The sequence below is a fragment of the Chiloscyllium plagiosum genome, chromosome 4, assembly GCF_004010195.1.
Source record: "Chiloscyllium plagiosum isolate BGI_BamShark_2017 chromosome 4, ASM401019v2, whole genome shotgun sequence".
Taxonomy (NCBI): domain Eukaryota; kingdom Metazoa; phylum Chordata; class Chondrichthyes; order Orectolobiformes; family Hemiscylliidae; genus Chiloscyllium; species Chiloscyllium plagiosum.
In genome coordinates, this window is record NC_057713.1 from 96,863,673 (window position 1) to 96,879,228 (window position 15,556).

The window sequence follows — 15,556 nt, forward strand, 5'->3', positions numbered from 1 at the left end:
GTTTCACAAAGAAGGTGTCTGAGCTGTCAGAGGGGGTGGTGGAGACGGGTACAATTACGATATTTAAAAGGCGTCTGGGAGGGTATGTGAATGGGAGGGGTTTGGAGGCATATGGACCAAATGCTGACAAATGGGACTAGGTCAGATTGAGATGTCTGGTCAGCCCGTATAAATTGGACTGAAGGGTCTGTTTTTGTGCTATATGACTCTGAGAAAATATTACGTCAAATATATCTACTTTCATATGGTGGAAATATTTGCAATTTTGTACTTCATTGATATTTATGTTGCACAGTAATTGCATTTCAGAGATTGGGCATTTATTTGGGAAATTTAATCCCATGTTACTGTTGAATGATGTTATTCAATCCAAATCAGCCAGCCTGATGTATTTTCCATCATGCTAAAAATAAGGACTTCTTCAATACCACAAAAACATTATTGTATCTCTGCTCATATTGTGACTGTAACCCAGATGTTTGAAAAATTAATTTTCTTGCCAGAGTTGGAGGCTTTGAGCTATAGGGAGAGGCTGAATAGGCTGCGGCTGTTGTCCCTGGTGCCTCGGAGGCTGAGGGGTGACCTTGTAGAGGTTTACAAAATTATGAGGGGCATGGATAGGATAAATAAACAAAGTCTTTTCCCTGGGGTGGGGGAGTCCAGAACTAGAGAGCATAGGTTTAGGGTGAGACGGGAAAAATTTAAAGGGGACCTAAGGGGCAACCTTTTCATGCAGAAGGTGGTGCGTGTATGGAATGAGCTGCCAGAATAAGTGGTGGAGGCTGGTATAATTACAGCATTTAAAAGGCATCTGGATATGTATATGAATAGGAAGGGTTTAGCGGGATATGGGCCAGGTGCTAGCAAATGGGACTAGATTAGGTTCGGATATTTGATTGGCATGGACGAGTTGGACTGAAAAGTCTGTTTCCATGCTATACATCTCTATGACACTATGATTTTAAGTGAATAATTGGATGCTATCAATATTTTTTTTAGAAAGAGTCATTAGAATCCAGATTTACTGCTCACATAACCATAGCTTGTATTTTTATTACTGTATGCAGCACATGTTTCCAAAAAGAGAGGATTTAAGAATGTGAAGTACAGATCAATATGTGGCTGCAGGTCTGGTGTAGGAGAGAGGGTTTCAGATATGTGGATCATTGGGATACCTTCTGGGGAAGGTGTGACCTGTACAAGAAGGATGGGTTGCTGAACTGGAGGGCACCGATGTCCTCAGCCGGAGGTTTGCTAGAGCTCTTCAGGATGGTTTAAATTAGTCTGGCGGTGGGGAAGTTGATTTTGGAAAGGTGCAGAAATAATTGGGTTGTTGTCATGGGTGACCTTAACTTCCCTAATATTGATTGGAATCTCCTTAGTTCAAATAATCTGGATGGAGCATTTTTGTCAGGTGTGTCCAGGGAGGATTTCTGACTCAATATGTAGATAAGCTGACTAAAGGGGAGGCAATATTGGACTTGGTGCTTGGCAATAAACCAGGCCAGGTGTCAGATCTCTCAGTAGGAGAGCATTTTGATGATAGTGGTCACAACTCCCAGACCTTTACTATAGTCATGGCAAGGGAGAGGAGCAGACAGTATGGGAAAGTATTTAATTGGGGGATGGGGTATTACAATGATATTAGGTAGGAACTGTGGAGCATAAGCTGGGAACAGATGTTCTTGGGAAGATGCGTGACAGAAATGTGGAGGTTATTTAGGGAGCACTTGCTGATAGTGCTGGATAGGTTTGTCTCACTGAGGCAAGGAAAGGATAGTAGGATAAAGGAACCTTGGGTGACAAGGGATGTGGGATATCTGGTCAAGAAGAAGAAGGAAGCTTTCTTAAGGTTGAGGAGGCAAGGATCAGACAGGGCTCTAGAGGGTTACAAGGTAGTCTGGAAGGAACTGAAGAATGGACTTAGGACAGCTAGAAGGTGGCGTGAAAATGTTTTAGCAGGTAGGATTAAGGAAAATCCTAAGGCATTCTATACTTATATGAGGAACTAGAGTATGGCCAGAGTGAAGGTAGGGCAAATCGGGGATCGTGGAGGGAACTTGTGCCTGGAGTCAGAGGAAGTAGAAAAAGTCCTCTATGAATACTTAGCTTCAGTATTCACTACTGAGAGGGCCCCTTTCATTTGTGAGGACAGCATGAAACAGGCTGATATGCTCAAACAGGTTGATGTTAAGAAGGAACATGTGCTGAAAATTTTGAAAAAATTCAGGGTATATAAGTCCCCTGAGCCGATCAGGATATACCCAAGGTTACAACAGTCAGCAAGGGAAGAGATTGCTGCACCTTTGGCAATGATCTTTGTGTCCTCACTGTCCACTGGAATAGTGCCAGATGATTGGAGGGTGGCAAATGTTACTCTCTTGTTGGAGAAAGGGAATTGGGACAATCCTGGGAATTGCAGACCAGTCAGTTTTACATCTCTGGTGGGCAAATTATTGGAGAGGATTCTGAGAGACAGGATTTATGATTACTTGGAAAACCATAGTTTGATTAGAGATAGTCAGCATGGCTTTATGAGGGGCAGGCATGCCTCACAAGCCTTATTGAATTCCTTGGGGATGTGACAAAAAACATTGATGAATGTAGAGCAGTGGATGTGGTGTACATGGATTTTAGCAAGGCATTTGATAAGGTTCCCCATGATTGCAGACCTTTCCAAGGAAAGAAATATGATTCTCAACAATCCACAAAAACTACCATAGTCATTACTTAATCCACAAATAATTATTTTTTATCAATGAATATTTGTGGATGCTATATTGTAGGAAATATGTCAATGTATTGGACAGTGCACAAAAGAATGGTTCCAGGAATGGGAAACTTCAGTTATGAGGATAGATCAAAGAAGCTGAGACTGTTCTTCTTTGAAAAAAGAAGGCTGTGAACAGATTTGATAGAGGTTTTCAAAATAATGAGTGGGCTGGATCAGTAGATAGGGAGAAGCTGTTCCCTTTCGTAACAGTAAAAAGGAGGAAGGCGGCGATTCAAATTGATATGCAAACAAAGCCAAGGATGTGATTTTTTTATTTTAAAATGTGTTACAGCAAATAATTAGAGTATGAAATGCACTGTCTGGAAACGTGTGGAAAGAGTTTCAGTTGAGGCATTCAAGAGGGTTTTGGATGATTATTTGGATAGAAGTGGAGTGCAAGCATATGGAGAAAAGGGAGGAGATTGACACTAGATGATAGAACCGATCGAGACATGATGGACCAAATGGCCTCCTCCTGCAAAATAACAATTCTGTGTTTCTGGTGTACAAAGTTAAAAATCACACAACACCAGGTTATAGTCCAACAGGTTTAATTGGAAGCACACTAGCTTTCGGAGCTTCCAATTAAACCTGTTGGACTATAACCTGGTGTTGTGTGATTTTTAACTTTGTACACCCCAGTCCAAATCGTGTTTCTGATGAACTGCCTTTTTGAACCACTGCAGTTCATGTGCCCCAGGTACCTTTAGAGAGAGAGTTCAAAGACTTTAACCCAGCAACACTAAAGGGATGATGATGATGTATTTCCAATTCAGGATGGTAAGTGGCTTTCATTGGGTGATATTCCCATACATCTATTGGCCTTATCTTTCTCTGATCGAGACCAGAATTTGGAAAGTATTGTCAAAGGGCCTATGGTTTGTGGTGGTGCAGTGCATAAATGCTGAAACTAGGATATTAAAGCACAGTGGTGTATAGGTACCAATGTGAGCTGTGTTCAAAAATCTTTATTGTACAGTAAAATGGAGAATTCCTCATATTGGGGTTACAGATACTTGTGTTCAAAAAATGCTACTGAAGTAGGATAAAATATTTCATGTTTTCCAATGCTAAGTCTAGTGATTCATCCCCCATTTCAAATTAGGATAGGGGTTTTTAACACTGTATTTTTAATAGCTTTGAAATAGCATCACATAAGAAATAGGAGCAAGAGTAGATAATTTAGTCCCTCTAGCCTGATCTGTCCTTCAGTATGATCATGGTTAATGGTTTACTTCATCTTCATTTTCCCACCTGCTTCCCATATCCAATGATTCCCTGAAGATTTCCAAATGCTTGTCTACCTCAGACTTAAATATGTTCAATGATGGGGTGTCCACAACCTTCTGGGATGGAAAATTCCAAAGGTTCTCACAACCCTCCAACAGAAAACTTTTCTCCTGTGTCTAAATTATCAACCTCTTATATTGAACATTAGCCCCTATGTTCTAGATTCCCCAGCCAGGGGAAACAACTTCTCTGTGTTTACTCTGTCTGGCTCTTTCAGAATTTTGATAATTCCAATGAGATCACATCATTCTTCTAAGCTCTACAGAATATAGACCCAATTTACTCAGCTTCTCAGAGACCAATTTAACAAAGCTTCATTGGACTGTTTCCATGGTAAATCTTGTATATGTATCTGATGCATATGTTTTATGATAGTCATCATTCCCTGTGCCTGTTCCTCTGATATCTGACTCGATGTGATATACTGTATTTCTAGAAAAATATCTTCTTTTCCTTATAAACCTATTATGTAACCTCACGGTTTCCTGATATTTCCAGTTGTATGTGGATAGGGAGTGAGATGCTGACAGGGTATGGTGACAGTTGTTTACCAAACGTAGAGTGTTACATTTATTCAGTGCCTTTCACGACCACAGTATGTCTAGAAAGCACTTTGAGACAATGTGTAGTCACCGTTCTGGGGAAATACGGCAAACAATTTACACACAGCAAGTTCTCACAGCAAGTTAATGTCAAGTTGGTCTGTTCAAATTAGTTAAGGAAGCAGGGAGTAGAAACCCCCAACCCAATATTATTCAAAATAGTGCCATGGAGTTTTTTGCATCTATCTCAATGAGACAGTTGGGTCTTCAGTTTATTTAGAAATTAAAGTGTGGAAGAAGTTCATTCCATCGAGTAACAGGTAACCATCCAGTGCAATCCCACTTCCAACATCTCATCCAAAAGATGATGTGTCTAACAGTGCAGCATTTCCTCAGCACTAGAGCCTGGATTGTCTGGTTGCATTTCTGGAGTGGGAACTGGAATCAAGGTGAGAGTGTCACAACTTGAAGTCCCACCTGAGAAATTTACTCAAATAATTGAGCAAGTGCTGCACTGTTGTATTTCAAGTAAGTGTAAAGCTCAGTCCACTGCCAGGTGGATACTTCAAGTTTCTAAGGTTGCATGTCCAGGGAATGTAGGTGTCCTACGTTATGATACTGACCACACTTCAAAAGTGCTTCATTAGGTGTAAAGTGCTTTTGGATGTCCCAAGGTTATGAATGGCACTTTGGAAATTCAAGTTCTCTCTTTCTGAGTCCCAGGAAGCACTAAATAGCTTTTTGTGTGAGGAGAGAGTTGGATCAGTCTGATCTGTTCTAATGTGTCTCCTTGTAGTTGGACTCAGAACTCATTGAAGGTACCCAATATCAAATTGCCTTACCTGAGAAACTAACAACAAACTTAAAAGTCATGAATTCAAAATAGGAAAGCAACCTTGTTTTTTATGGAAAACACAGTATAAATATCAATAATTTGTAAAAAAAAAGATGCACTATCGATTTACCAGATCAATACATGAAGTGAAGTTGCAATAAGACATTCTGATACTGATTGTGGGGATATAATCTTACGTTGTGCTGAAGAATCACATTTTAGTTGCTTCACCTCCATCAAATAACGATTCTAATGAATGTTTTGTGCTGCAATAATGGAGTTCTTTGTTAGCCTTCTATCATGATATAAAACATGTTCACAATTCATCACAATCACAACAGAGACCAGAAGAAACAGCCAGAAAGTTGGTTATTTTAATCACAATTAATTGCTTTGACTACTTGATATTGGTGATTCATTGTCATTATCTAAGTGCATGTTGAGTGGCATAGATGGCCATGGATCTTCCAAACTTTCTAATCTTAGCAACTGCAGATGCTGTTATTGTTGATGTCCTGGTTACATGGATTTTTAATGCAGTCTAGTGGCTTGCTTCCCAGTTGGCCTATTGATCTTCTACTGCTTAGCCCCCTAGTGGTGATGAGGCTCCAACTCTTCTGCATGGAAAGCATGTTTGGAAACCGACATTTGACTTCTGTTGATATAATTTAAGAATTCTTTTGCTTTTCCAGCCTCTCTCAATGCTCTTTAGTTCTTCTCTCCACCCAGCTTACACTTAGGATCCTTCTTAAGCATCTAATTTCAAAGCCATTGATTTTTATTTTAATGCACCAAGCTTCATATCCATTATTCATTACTGATTGGATGTAATATTTTAGTACCTCACTTGAGCATTAGCATGGTTAAAATTTTTGGTCCTTGCTTTTCTCATTCCAATCCCTAGGCAGATGAATGCAAACTACATTAAACCATAAGAAACAAGGATGCTTCAGATTTCATACCTAAATTAGTAGATATCTACTACACCAGATATTGGCCAATAAATTAATCCCTAGCCACATGTTGTTCATTGTGTATAAAGAGTGAGTGGGCTGAACACTGGGCAGAAAGAGAAACAAATACACGATGCATTAAAAGTCTTTGCTACAGACAGAGGCGCAATCACATGCAAAATACACATGGAAGAGAATCATGTACAAATAGAAAAAGGGATACAGAAAGCAAATTGTAAATATAGTCAGAAAGAGAGAAACAGCTGAAGATAGAAGTACTTTGGCCGCCAAAAATGGAGTGAAAAGTACTGAAAATCGTAATACACAAAGGAATAGTAAAGGATAGAGAGAAAGACAGCTTTTGTGGCAACATTGCACTGTAAAGTAATCTAATCTAATCTAATCTAATTGCAGAGTCCTTTTGAAGTGTGGTTGCTATTCTAAGAAATGCAACGCAGTAAACAATGTAATGATGCACAGACAGTACATTTTGATGATAAATGTTGACCAGGACACTGAAAAATGTCTTTACTTCTTCTTATGTGGTGTCGTGGGATCCTTAACATCTAGCTGGGTCAACAAGCAGGGTTTACCATCTTTGACTGATAGCATTCCTGCTCAAGTCTTTAGAATGGGATTTGAACTCTTGAAGTTCAAGCAACCACATTTCAAAAGGACTCTGAAACTGAGACAAGACAGGCACTGATCTCTACCATTCATTGGGAACATGTGCCCAAGGCAACTAAACACAAGCATCAAAAACAGCCATTTTCACAGATGTAGAACGAGAGAAAACAACTGACTTGTATAAGGACAGAGATGAAAACAGATGTACACTGAGAAAATGGAAAAGGGATTTAATTAAGATTTTTTTTGCCTAACGACTCCTGTGTAATTACTTAGTTTGGTCAGTCAGGACTATCCAAAGTCTCCAATTCTAACTGATTCAGCGACCTAGGCAGAGGGTCCCAGAGAGCAGGGGATTTGCCTACTGGAAGTTCAGACTTGTTGGACAATGCCAATGGAGTCATTAAATTGGAACCTGCATGGGTTCCAGATTGCATGGTAGGTTGTGTGTCTGATTCCTGATAATCCAACAGCTGGGAGATTTGGGCCATCGTTTTTCTTAGATTAAACTAGATTGTCTTCAATTACATCTGCAAACAATCATTTTCATCGGTCAAAATGCTTGTCCTATCTATTGTTGAAGTATTTGGGATTAGCTAGATTATTCAGTCTGACTGGGGCTTCCATTGAGTATTTTCCTCTGTGGGTTCGCTCCAGGTTGAACAAGAGTTTGGTGTCTGTCAGCATGTAATGTTGCCTGAAAGGTAATAGCCGTGATACACTCTGCAGTTCCTCCCTCTGAGCTCTTAGTGTGTTGATGCGATTAGAATTCATAGTTGGCTTTGGTATTTCATTAAGGTGGCAGTCAACTTGGAAGGGATAGTTCCTTTCCTGGAGAAGCGGTGTGTACAACAGCCTGTACTGAGCGGCAGCTCTGCTGTTTTGTTTCTGGTTGTGAAGATTTTCACCTTTGGTGAAGTGAAAGGTGTTAATTGAGGGCTGGCTGGAACTGGATAGGCTGCTCAAAGTATTTGAAAGGGTGTTGTGACTTTCTGGCCACATGATTATTGGTCCGCTGCTGGTTTTCACTGAGCTTCTTGGAAGGCTGTGAGGTAATGCGTGCTTTGAATTGAATTCATTTACTGGCTTAGACTGAGAAAAGAGCCTGCGAAATTCTTCATCAAAACTTTCAACAATGTGTCCTGAAAAGAGAGTGATGAAATTCCTGTGCACCTGCCCTGATAACCAAGTAAAACTGTAAAGGCAGAAATTGAGAGAAAAAATAAATTTAAAAATTGATTCAAATGAAATGCTTACAATTTGTTAACACAAAAATCTAAAGCAAATATGGTCCTTTATCATTTTTGCAGCATAGGTTCTCCATTTTCCTTTTGAGTTCAAAGGTTGTGTGTTCAAGTCCCACTCCAGGGCTTAAGCATAAGATCCAGGCTGGCTGTTCCAGTGCAACGCTAAAGAAGTGCTATACTGTCAGAAGTGTATTATTGTATGAGATGGCAAAATAAAACCATCAGGAAGACATTTGTCAAGAAGACAAAACCCTTATTTTGAAAGGCAATGTGGAATCTCTCCCCAGAGCCCTTGCAAACCAATATCCCCTAAAGGCATCTTCACTCATCCAATCCTGTCTCTTGAGCATCCCTAATTTCCATTGTTCAGCTATTGGTTGTCATGACATCAACTGCTCTGGAATTCTGTCCCTAAATCTCTCCACCTCTCAAGCTGTTGCTCCTCCTCTAGGATGTTTTAAAAAACTTGTCTGTTTGACCAAACTTTTGATTTAGAATATTGAAAAAATCCAATAAATACTGCCATATGAAGCAAGTTTTTATTACTTGCTTCATCTATAAAAAAATGCCATTTGTGGACAAATGTACAGACTAACAAATGAATGCCTTCTCACCAAATAGCAGCACCTTGCAACACTCTGAAGAATTACCCATTTGGAGTCACCGTTTCCAAAATGGCTTGACCTACTGTGTCGCAAAGGCCCATATTGGGTTGCCAGTTCTGATTGAAAACATTCCTGGAGGTCTCAGGATATGACTCTCTCTTGCTTCCTACATTCCCTCTCCTGAACCCCCCACCCCAACCCCAGAATAAGTATTGGTCACTTGACATGCCTGTCCACCTAATGCCTGTTCCTCGTTTGCTAATCAGGGAGTGGTTACCTGATGTATTGACTTTTAACTCTGAAGCCAACATAGTTGTTCTGCCAACTCAAATAACAAATAGGCAGAAATATTGAGAAATTAAATTCAACAAAATTTTGTCCAGCGTTACAATGATTTTTCACCCAGGCTGCTTGTAGTACAGACTGAAGGGTAGCATTGAGGTCTTGGAGAGTTGTAGCTTAGAGGAGTTTACAAACTGGAATAATTCTTTTACTCCCGGACAGTCCTGGAGTGTTTGAAATATTAATCATACCTACTTTGTTCTACTTGCACTGTTTATAAACACAGTGACTGTAGTGGCTGAATATCTTCCCACTCACCTGTAGGATCCTGATAGCACATGTAAGCAGTCAATAATGGTAAACTTTTCCTGAACTTGGCCTGAAAATTTCTTTCCAGATTTTGAACAGTAGAGGTCACCAGACACATGCCTGATTTCTATATTCTGAAACACGAGAGAGAAGGAGTTCATTCATCGAGAGAAGGTGACAGCAATGTTTATATTTGAACAACACAAGAAATGGAATATTGTCAACCTTATATACCAAGAAGTTTGTAAAAGTAACACCTGTGGTTTACACCTCGTATTTCAATTATTTGCCAGCTTTTGAGTGGTTTATTCCACTCCGTAGATTCCTCTGGTATATACATTCTCAGATGTCTGTGTTCCTCCACTTTGTCCTATTCATTATCCCCTGATTTAAGTCACTCCACTATTGGGTGGTCATGTCTTCAGCTGCTGAGGCCACTACTCTTGGGTATCCCTCCTTAAACCTCTATGTCATTCTGTCTTTCTTTATTTAAGATATGTAAAGCCTTGACTAAGCTCCTGGTCATTTGTCCTAACACCACCTTATGTGGCTCAGTGTCAGATAATGCTCCAGGAAGCACCATGGGATAGTATATTGCATTAAAAACATTATATAAATGCATATTTTTAGCTGTTGTAATTACTCTGTGTTTTCAAAAGCTACTCAATTGAAGCCTCTGTTAAAACAGAAAATACTGGAAATACTAGCAGGTCAAACAACAACAGAAAGAGAGCGGTCCAGAAATTCCAATAATGGAAAGTTTTTGGAGCAGCTCAGATTGGAGTTACACTTTGGGATTCCAGATGCAGCAAGCTCTAGGAATTGACAAATTCAGTTTTCCAATGGCAAATCTCTTGCATCTGGAACCTTCCAAAACAATCAATCTGTTAAAGTTGTACAAAGTCAGAAGTCACACGACACCAAGTTATAGTCCAACAGGTTTATTTGAAACCACACAAGCTTTCGTCAGGTTCTGTGAGAAAGCAGGGCAGACACAGAGTTTATAGGCAGAGAGATCAAGAGATCATACAGCTGGTATGAGTGGGGTGTCAGATAATATCTCTGCAGGTGACCAAGAGTGTTAGACAGTGTATAAAGTGTTTATAAAGTCAACATCAGTGCTGTGCTGTCATGACAATCAGGCAGAGCGATAGGAATATACAGTAACATCTCAGGCCACATCCTAGACATTGTGAGGCATTGTTCAGAATCTGTCTGAGTTTTAATCTAGAAGCGGGCTGGTTTCATTCTGAAAGCTGGAATTTATAAGATGCCACATTGACTGACAGTGACTCCAAATTTTGTGCTTTTTGAACACAATAGAATGTATCTGCAAATAAACAAACATCTTGGATGAAATGATTCACCCCGTAGATGTGTGTGTCGTGTGTGTGTGTGTATATGAGAGAGAGAGAATCTGTGTGGGTGTGTTTGTGTGTGTGCCTTTGTGTGAAAGAGTGTGTATATGAGAAAGCGTAATAAGTAATTCAAAACTGTGCTTCGAAAGCTTGTGCGATTTCAAATAAACCTGCTGGACCATAATCTGGTGTTGTGTGACTTCTGATTTTGTCTACTCTAGTCCAACACTGGCGCCTCCACATCATAGCTACCATTAAAGTTGTAAACTTTGGAGGGATCCAACTCACGTAATTTAATAGTTACCTGGGAAAACATTGAGGTTGAAGATGCTACTAAAATCCTGGGTAACTATTAAACTGAAGCTCCAAATTACCAATGACTCCCCAAACTATACCCCATCCCCCCTCCCCCCAGATCTTAGTCCATATCCAAGACCCTACAACCAAACACTCTCCCCTGCAATCAAGCCCAATTTCACCCACAGCACTCTGAACTAATCCTGACTAACACCAAGCCCTCACAACTCAGACTCTCCCAACTCTCCCAGAACTGATAACCCCCATTTCTGGCCTGACCTCAACCCACTACCAGAAATAATGCAACCCTTCCTCTTCCCATCCAATGTCTGAATATCCCCTGGATTGGTACTCTCTCCCACACATAAGACCCAACATCCCTCAACCCTTACCCCACCTTGGACTAACAACCCACTTCCCCAATAAGAATCAGTACTCCAGCCACCTGCCTGACAATCCCAAGCTGTAGCCTGACCACGCCTCCACCACCTGAAAAAGATGGACAAAGAGAGACAACCAAGTGTCCATTATGCACATATGAGCATATATATATATATATATATATACACATGGATTATGTAGAATTCAACTGGATTATTTTATTGTTGAATATAAAGCTGACAAAGCACGTACCGTTAAGTGACTGCTTGTTATCTGGAGTTTTTCACACATTTCAATGAAGTATTGTAAAGAGTGTTGATCTAGTAGAATGTAAACAATGACATCCCGCTTGTTGGCTGCTTCCAGGACATCACAGAAGATATCAACATCAGTGAATATGTCCATCACGATAGCTATTAGCTGGGGGAAAGGAAGTTAGAATCACATTTGATACTTTAACTTCCACACTTATGGCAAGAGACTGGAAAAGCCGAGGCTGGTGGGACAAAGAGGTCTACGTGCCCTGGTATATGAACCACAAAATGTCAATGTATAGTGGCAGCAATTGATTGGGAAGGCAAATGGACCATTGGACTTTAATGCAAGGAGTTCAGAGGTTCACTTAGTTCATTTCTGGGAAGAAAGGCTCAACTTATGAAGAACAGTTCCGGCTTGTACTCATTGGAGTTTAGTAAAATGAGAGGGATCTTGTTGAAATATATAAGATCTTGACGAAAGTGGATAGAATGGATATCTGGAAGATGTTTTCTCTTTGGTAAAACTAACACAGTTCAGAATTTAGAGATCTCCTTTTTAAAAGGGAGAAGAGGAGAACTTTTTCAATCATCTGGTCATTGGTCTGTGCGAATCTCTTTCATAGAAAGCAATGGAGATTGGATTATCAAACTTGTTGAAGGCTCAATTCAATACATTTTTGATAGAAAAGTGAATCAAGCACTATGGGTTTTGGGAGAGTGGGAGAACAGCTAGGTGGAGCTGAGGACACCATCAGATCAACCATGATCTTACTGAATAGTGGTACAGGCTTGAAGGCCGAATGACCTATTCCAGTTTCTAAGACTTTTGTTCTGATATTGCTGTTATGAGCAGATTTAATAGAGATGATCAAAACTATAAAGCGTTTTGGTGGTATAGAAAAGCAGAGAAGAGTGAAGAAATCATGATAAAGACAGTAATGTTAGTTAACATCAACATTTTCAATACCTAATAACTCACTCAAAGCTCAATAAATAGAAATAGAAATACATCTGCAGGAATTATTCTAGAATCTATGAAATTTTGGAAAATCATTACCAATCCATTGACTGTCTCTTTTGCCATCCCCTTCAACATTCTGAGATGTAGACATTGAGGTTCCAGAGCCTTACTTTTCAACTTACAGTCCCATTAATTCCTCCAGTACAACCTTATTAAGAATAATTTCCTTCAACTCTTCATCCTCCCAAATCACTTGGATATCCAATGGATAAATATGAGGTTATTCACTTTGGTAGGAAGAACAGATGTGCAGAATATTTTTAAGTGGTGAGAAGTTAGAGAGTGTAGATGTGCAAAGGGACCTTGCTGTCCTTGTCAATAAGTCATTGAGGGTTTACATGGAAGTGCAGCAGGATATTAGGAAAGCTCATACAATATTAGTCTTTATCGCAAATGGATTGAGTCCAGAGCAGTGAAGTCTTGTTTCAAACATTCAAGAGCTTAGTTAGATTGCACCTGTGGTACTGTATACAGTTTTGGTCTCCTTATCTGAGAAATTTATTATTGTCATAGAGGAAGTGCAATAAAGGTTGCCAGACGTTCCTAGGATTGTGGAACTGTCCTATGAAGAGAGATAGGGCAAGCTTTTTTGTCAAGAATTTCAACAGATAGGATGTGATCTCACTGGAACCTATGGAATACTTAAAGGAGATGTAGACATAGGGAAGATATTTCCCCTAGAATCAGGGGGCACAATTTAAGAATAGGCTGGGATGCCATTTAGGATCAAGGTGAGGACTTGATAACTTGCTAGAAGTGCAAACTGCAAAGGGATAGGGGAATAGGACTTCTGGGATCTCAGTGAATTTGATTTGATTTGATTTATTGTAGTCACATGTACCTAAGTACAGTGAAAAGTTTTTATTTGTGAGCAGTACAGGCAGATCATAGCAAACAAGGAAATGTAGACCATAGGGTGATTAGACAGAGTGAGGCATACAAGATACAGCTGCACAGGAGGTACACAAAACAAGATCAACATTATTTAAGGTTAGAGAGGTCCATTCAGCACTCTGATGGGAAGAGCAGCCCCATCTCTTTAACTGGTGAGACATGGATTGAGAAAGAAACACAGAAACAACACAGAGAAAAAAAATAACAAGATCAACATTATTTAAGGTTAGAGAGGTCCATTCAGCACTCTGATGGGAAGAGCAGCCCCATCTCTTTAACTGGTGAGACTTATGGATTGAGAAAGAAACACAGAAACAACACAGAGAAAAAAAATGAGAAAAGTAAATTATGTGAATCAGATACAGATCAAATCCGATACAGACAGATAAATGAACAGAAGGAAGGAGAGAAACAAATACAGAGAATACTGGAGAAACTCAACATGTCTGCCAGCATCTCTGAAGGGAGAAAGTTTCTTTAGTTTTACCAGTCTTGAAATGTTAACTCAATTTTTCTGTCACTACAGATGCATTCTTAGTTTCTCCATCATTCTCTGTACTTGTTTCAGATTTCCAGCTTCCATAATATTTTACTTCGGTTAAAAGGGAAGAGACATTATGTTGTGATATCAGAAATAAAGACTGAAAGGAAAAGTAAGATTATTTTAAAATAATACATTTTAAAAACAGAACAATTTACAGGCTGTGGAACGGGATTCCAATTAAAATTGTACCCTTTCAGGGTGAGAGCTGTTGAGTGACACTACAGAAACGTAGACCTCATCATTGAGGGGGTCCTTGCACTGTTGGGTGACAGATCCAACGTTCTGAGGTACCTTTACAATTTCATGACACTCAAGAGGAGATTGTGGACATGATCCCCTATTCACAAGGTCAAGCAATGCCAACCACCAGCTACTTGTAATCATTCAAAAGTGTCAGAATTACTCTTCCTTATCACAAGTTGCTGGATGTTTAAGCAGTAATAATAGCATGACAATTTAACTTATCTTCAATATAGCCAACACATTCTTGAATCACAATAAACAAACATTACTGAATTGCAATGTAGTACAGGAATTACCTCAATAGCTTGACTGATGTAGAAGCGTAAAATATTTTTGATGCTCTGCGATTTTGCATTCTGAAAGTAAACTTTGATGCTTGAGGGTCCCTTCAGGTAATATCTTTTGTCTGCCATTGGCCAACCTTGTTCCAACATTGGTCCATTGCTGTCCGAGTTGAGTGGAAAGTAAGTGCCAGTCAGGTCAGAAGAAGCATCTGGTGCCCCAGGTTTGCTTTGTCCCCCTTCTAATGGCGGTAGCTCAGGTTGGAGGGGCTCCTTAGGATTACTCATAATGTATTGTATTTCAGAAGGAGATAGGAAGCTCACCTCTCCTTCTTCAGCCAACACACTATCATAAGCCTCAGTGCCAGCATCCAGCAAGGCATCTGTTGCCAACCTTATGCTTTCATTGTGGCTCAGGCCAAACTCAGGCGCAGACATCCAGGGGTTTTTAACCGCTTCCAGTCGCCTCTTGATCTTGCCAACTTTTTTTGATTGATACCAATTGGTTTTCCGGTAACTTTGTGTATTCATCGTTAATGCTTGTGGCTGGGTCCACAGCTCTCTGCTAGCTATACTAAATGCTGAATTAATGCAAGAGAGTAGTCATTAAGCTAAGGCATGCAATTATGTGTAAACAAGAGAATTATGCTGCCTTACCTTAAGGCAAGTACTGAATCAGGATAATTACATGCTCAAGATAGCACTGGGTAGCTGTCACATTGGATAAATTCATAAGAACAAATCATCTTATGTTACCTTTCTTTCTCTGGCATTTTTTTCAACATTTATGTTAACCATTATCTATGGAATTCTGAGT

At 39.8% G+C, this 15,556-nt stretch overlaps 1 protein-coding gene across 1 annotated transcript; it reads right to left on the bottom strand.

Moving 5' to 3' along the window:
* Window positions 1-7,587: 7,587 nt before the first annotated feature.
* On the bottom strand, window positions 7,588-15,343 carry LOC122549498 (protein FAM83A). Its single transcript, XM_043689358.1, has 4 exons — window positions 14,755-15,343; window positions 11,752-11,919; window positions 9,473-9,597; window positions 7,588-8,215 (listed from the first exon to the last, which is right to left on the bottom strand). Exons 1-4 carry the CDS (start codon window positions 15,268-15,270, stop codon window positions 7,588-7,590), a joined length of 1,437 nt encoding a protein of 478 aa, XP_043545293.1. The 5' UTR covers window positions 15,271-15,343.
* Between the last annotated feature and the right edge of the window lie 213 nt (window positions 15,344-15,556).

Bases quoted from the DNA above. Each gene is read 5' to 3' on its own strand.
- LOC122549498 (XM_043689358.1), bottom strand. From the start codon at position 15,270: ATGAATACACAAAGTTACCGGAAAACCAATTGGTATCAATCAAAAAAA. The intron at 9,598-11,751 runs GTACGTGCTTTG...CTCGTGTTTCAG, and splicing joins TAACAAGCAGTCACTTAACG to AATATAGAAATCAGGCATGT. The intron at 8,216-9,472 runs GTGAGTGGGAAG...CTGCCTTTACAG, and splicing joins GTGCTATCAGGATCCTACAG to TTTTACTTGGTTATCAGGGC.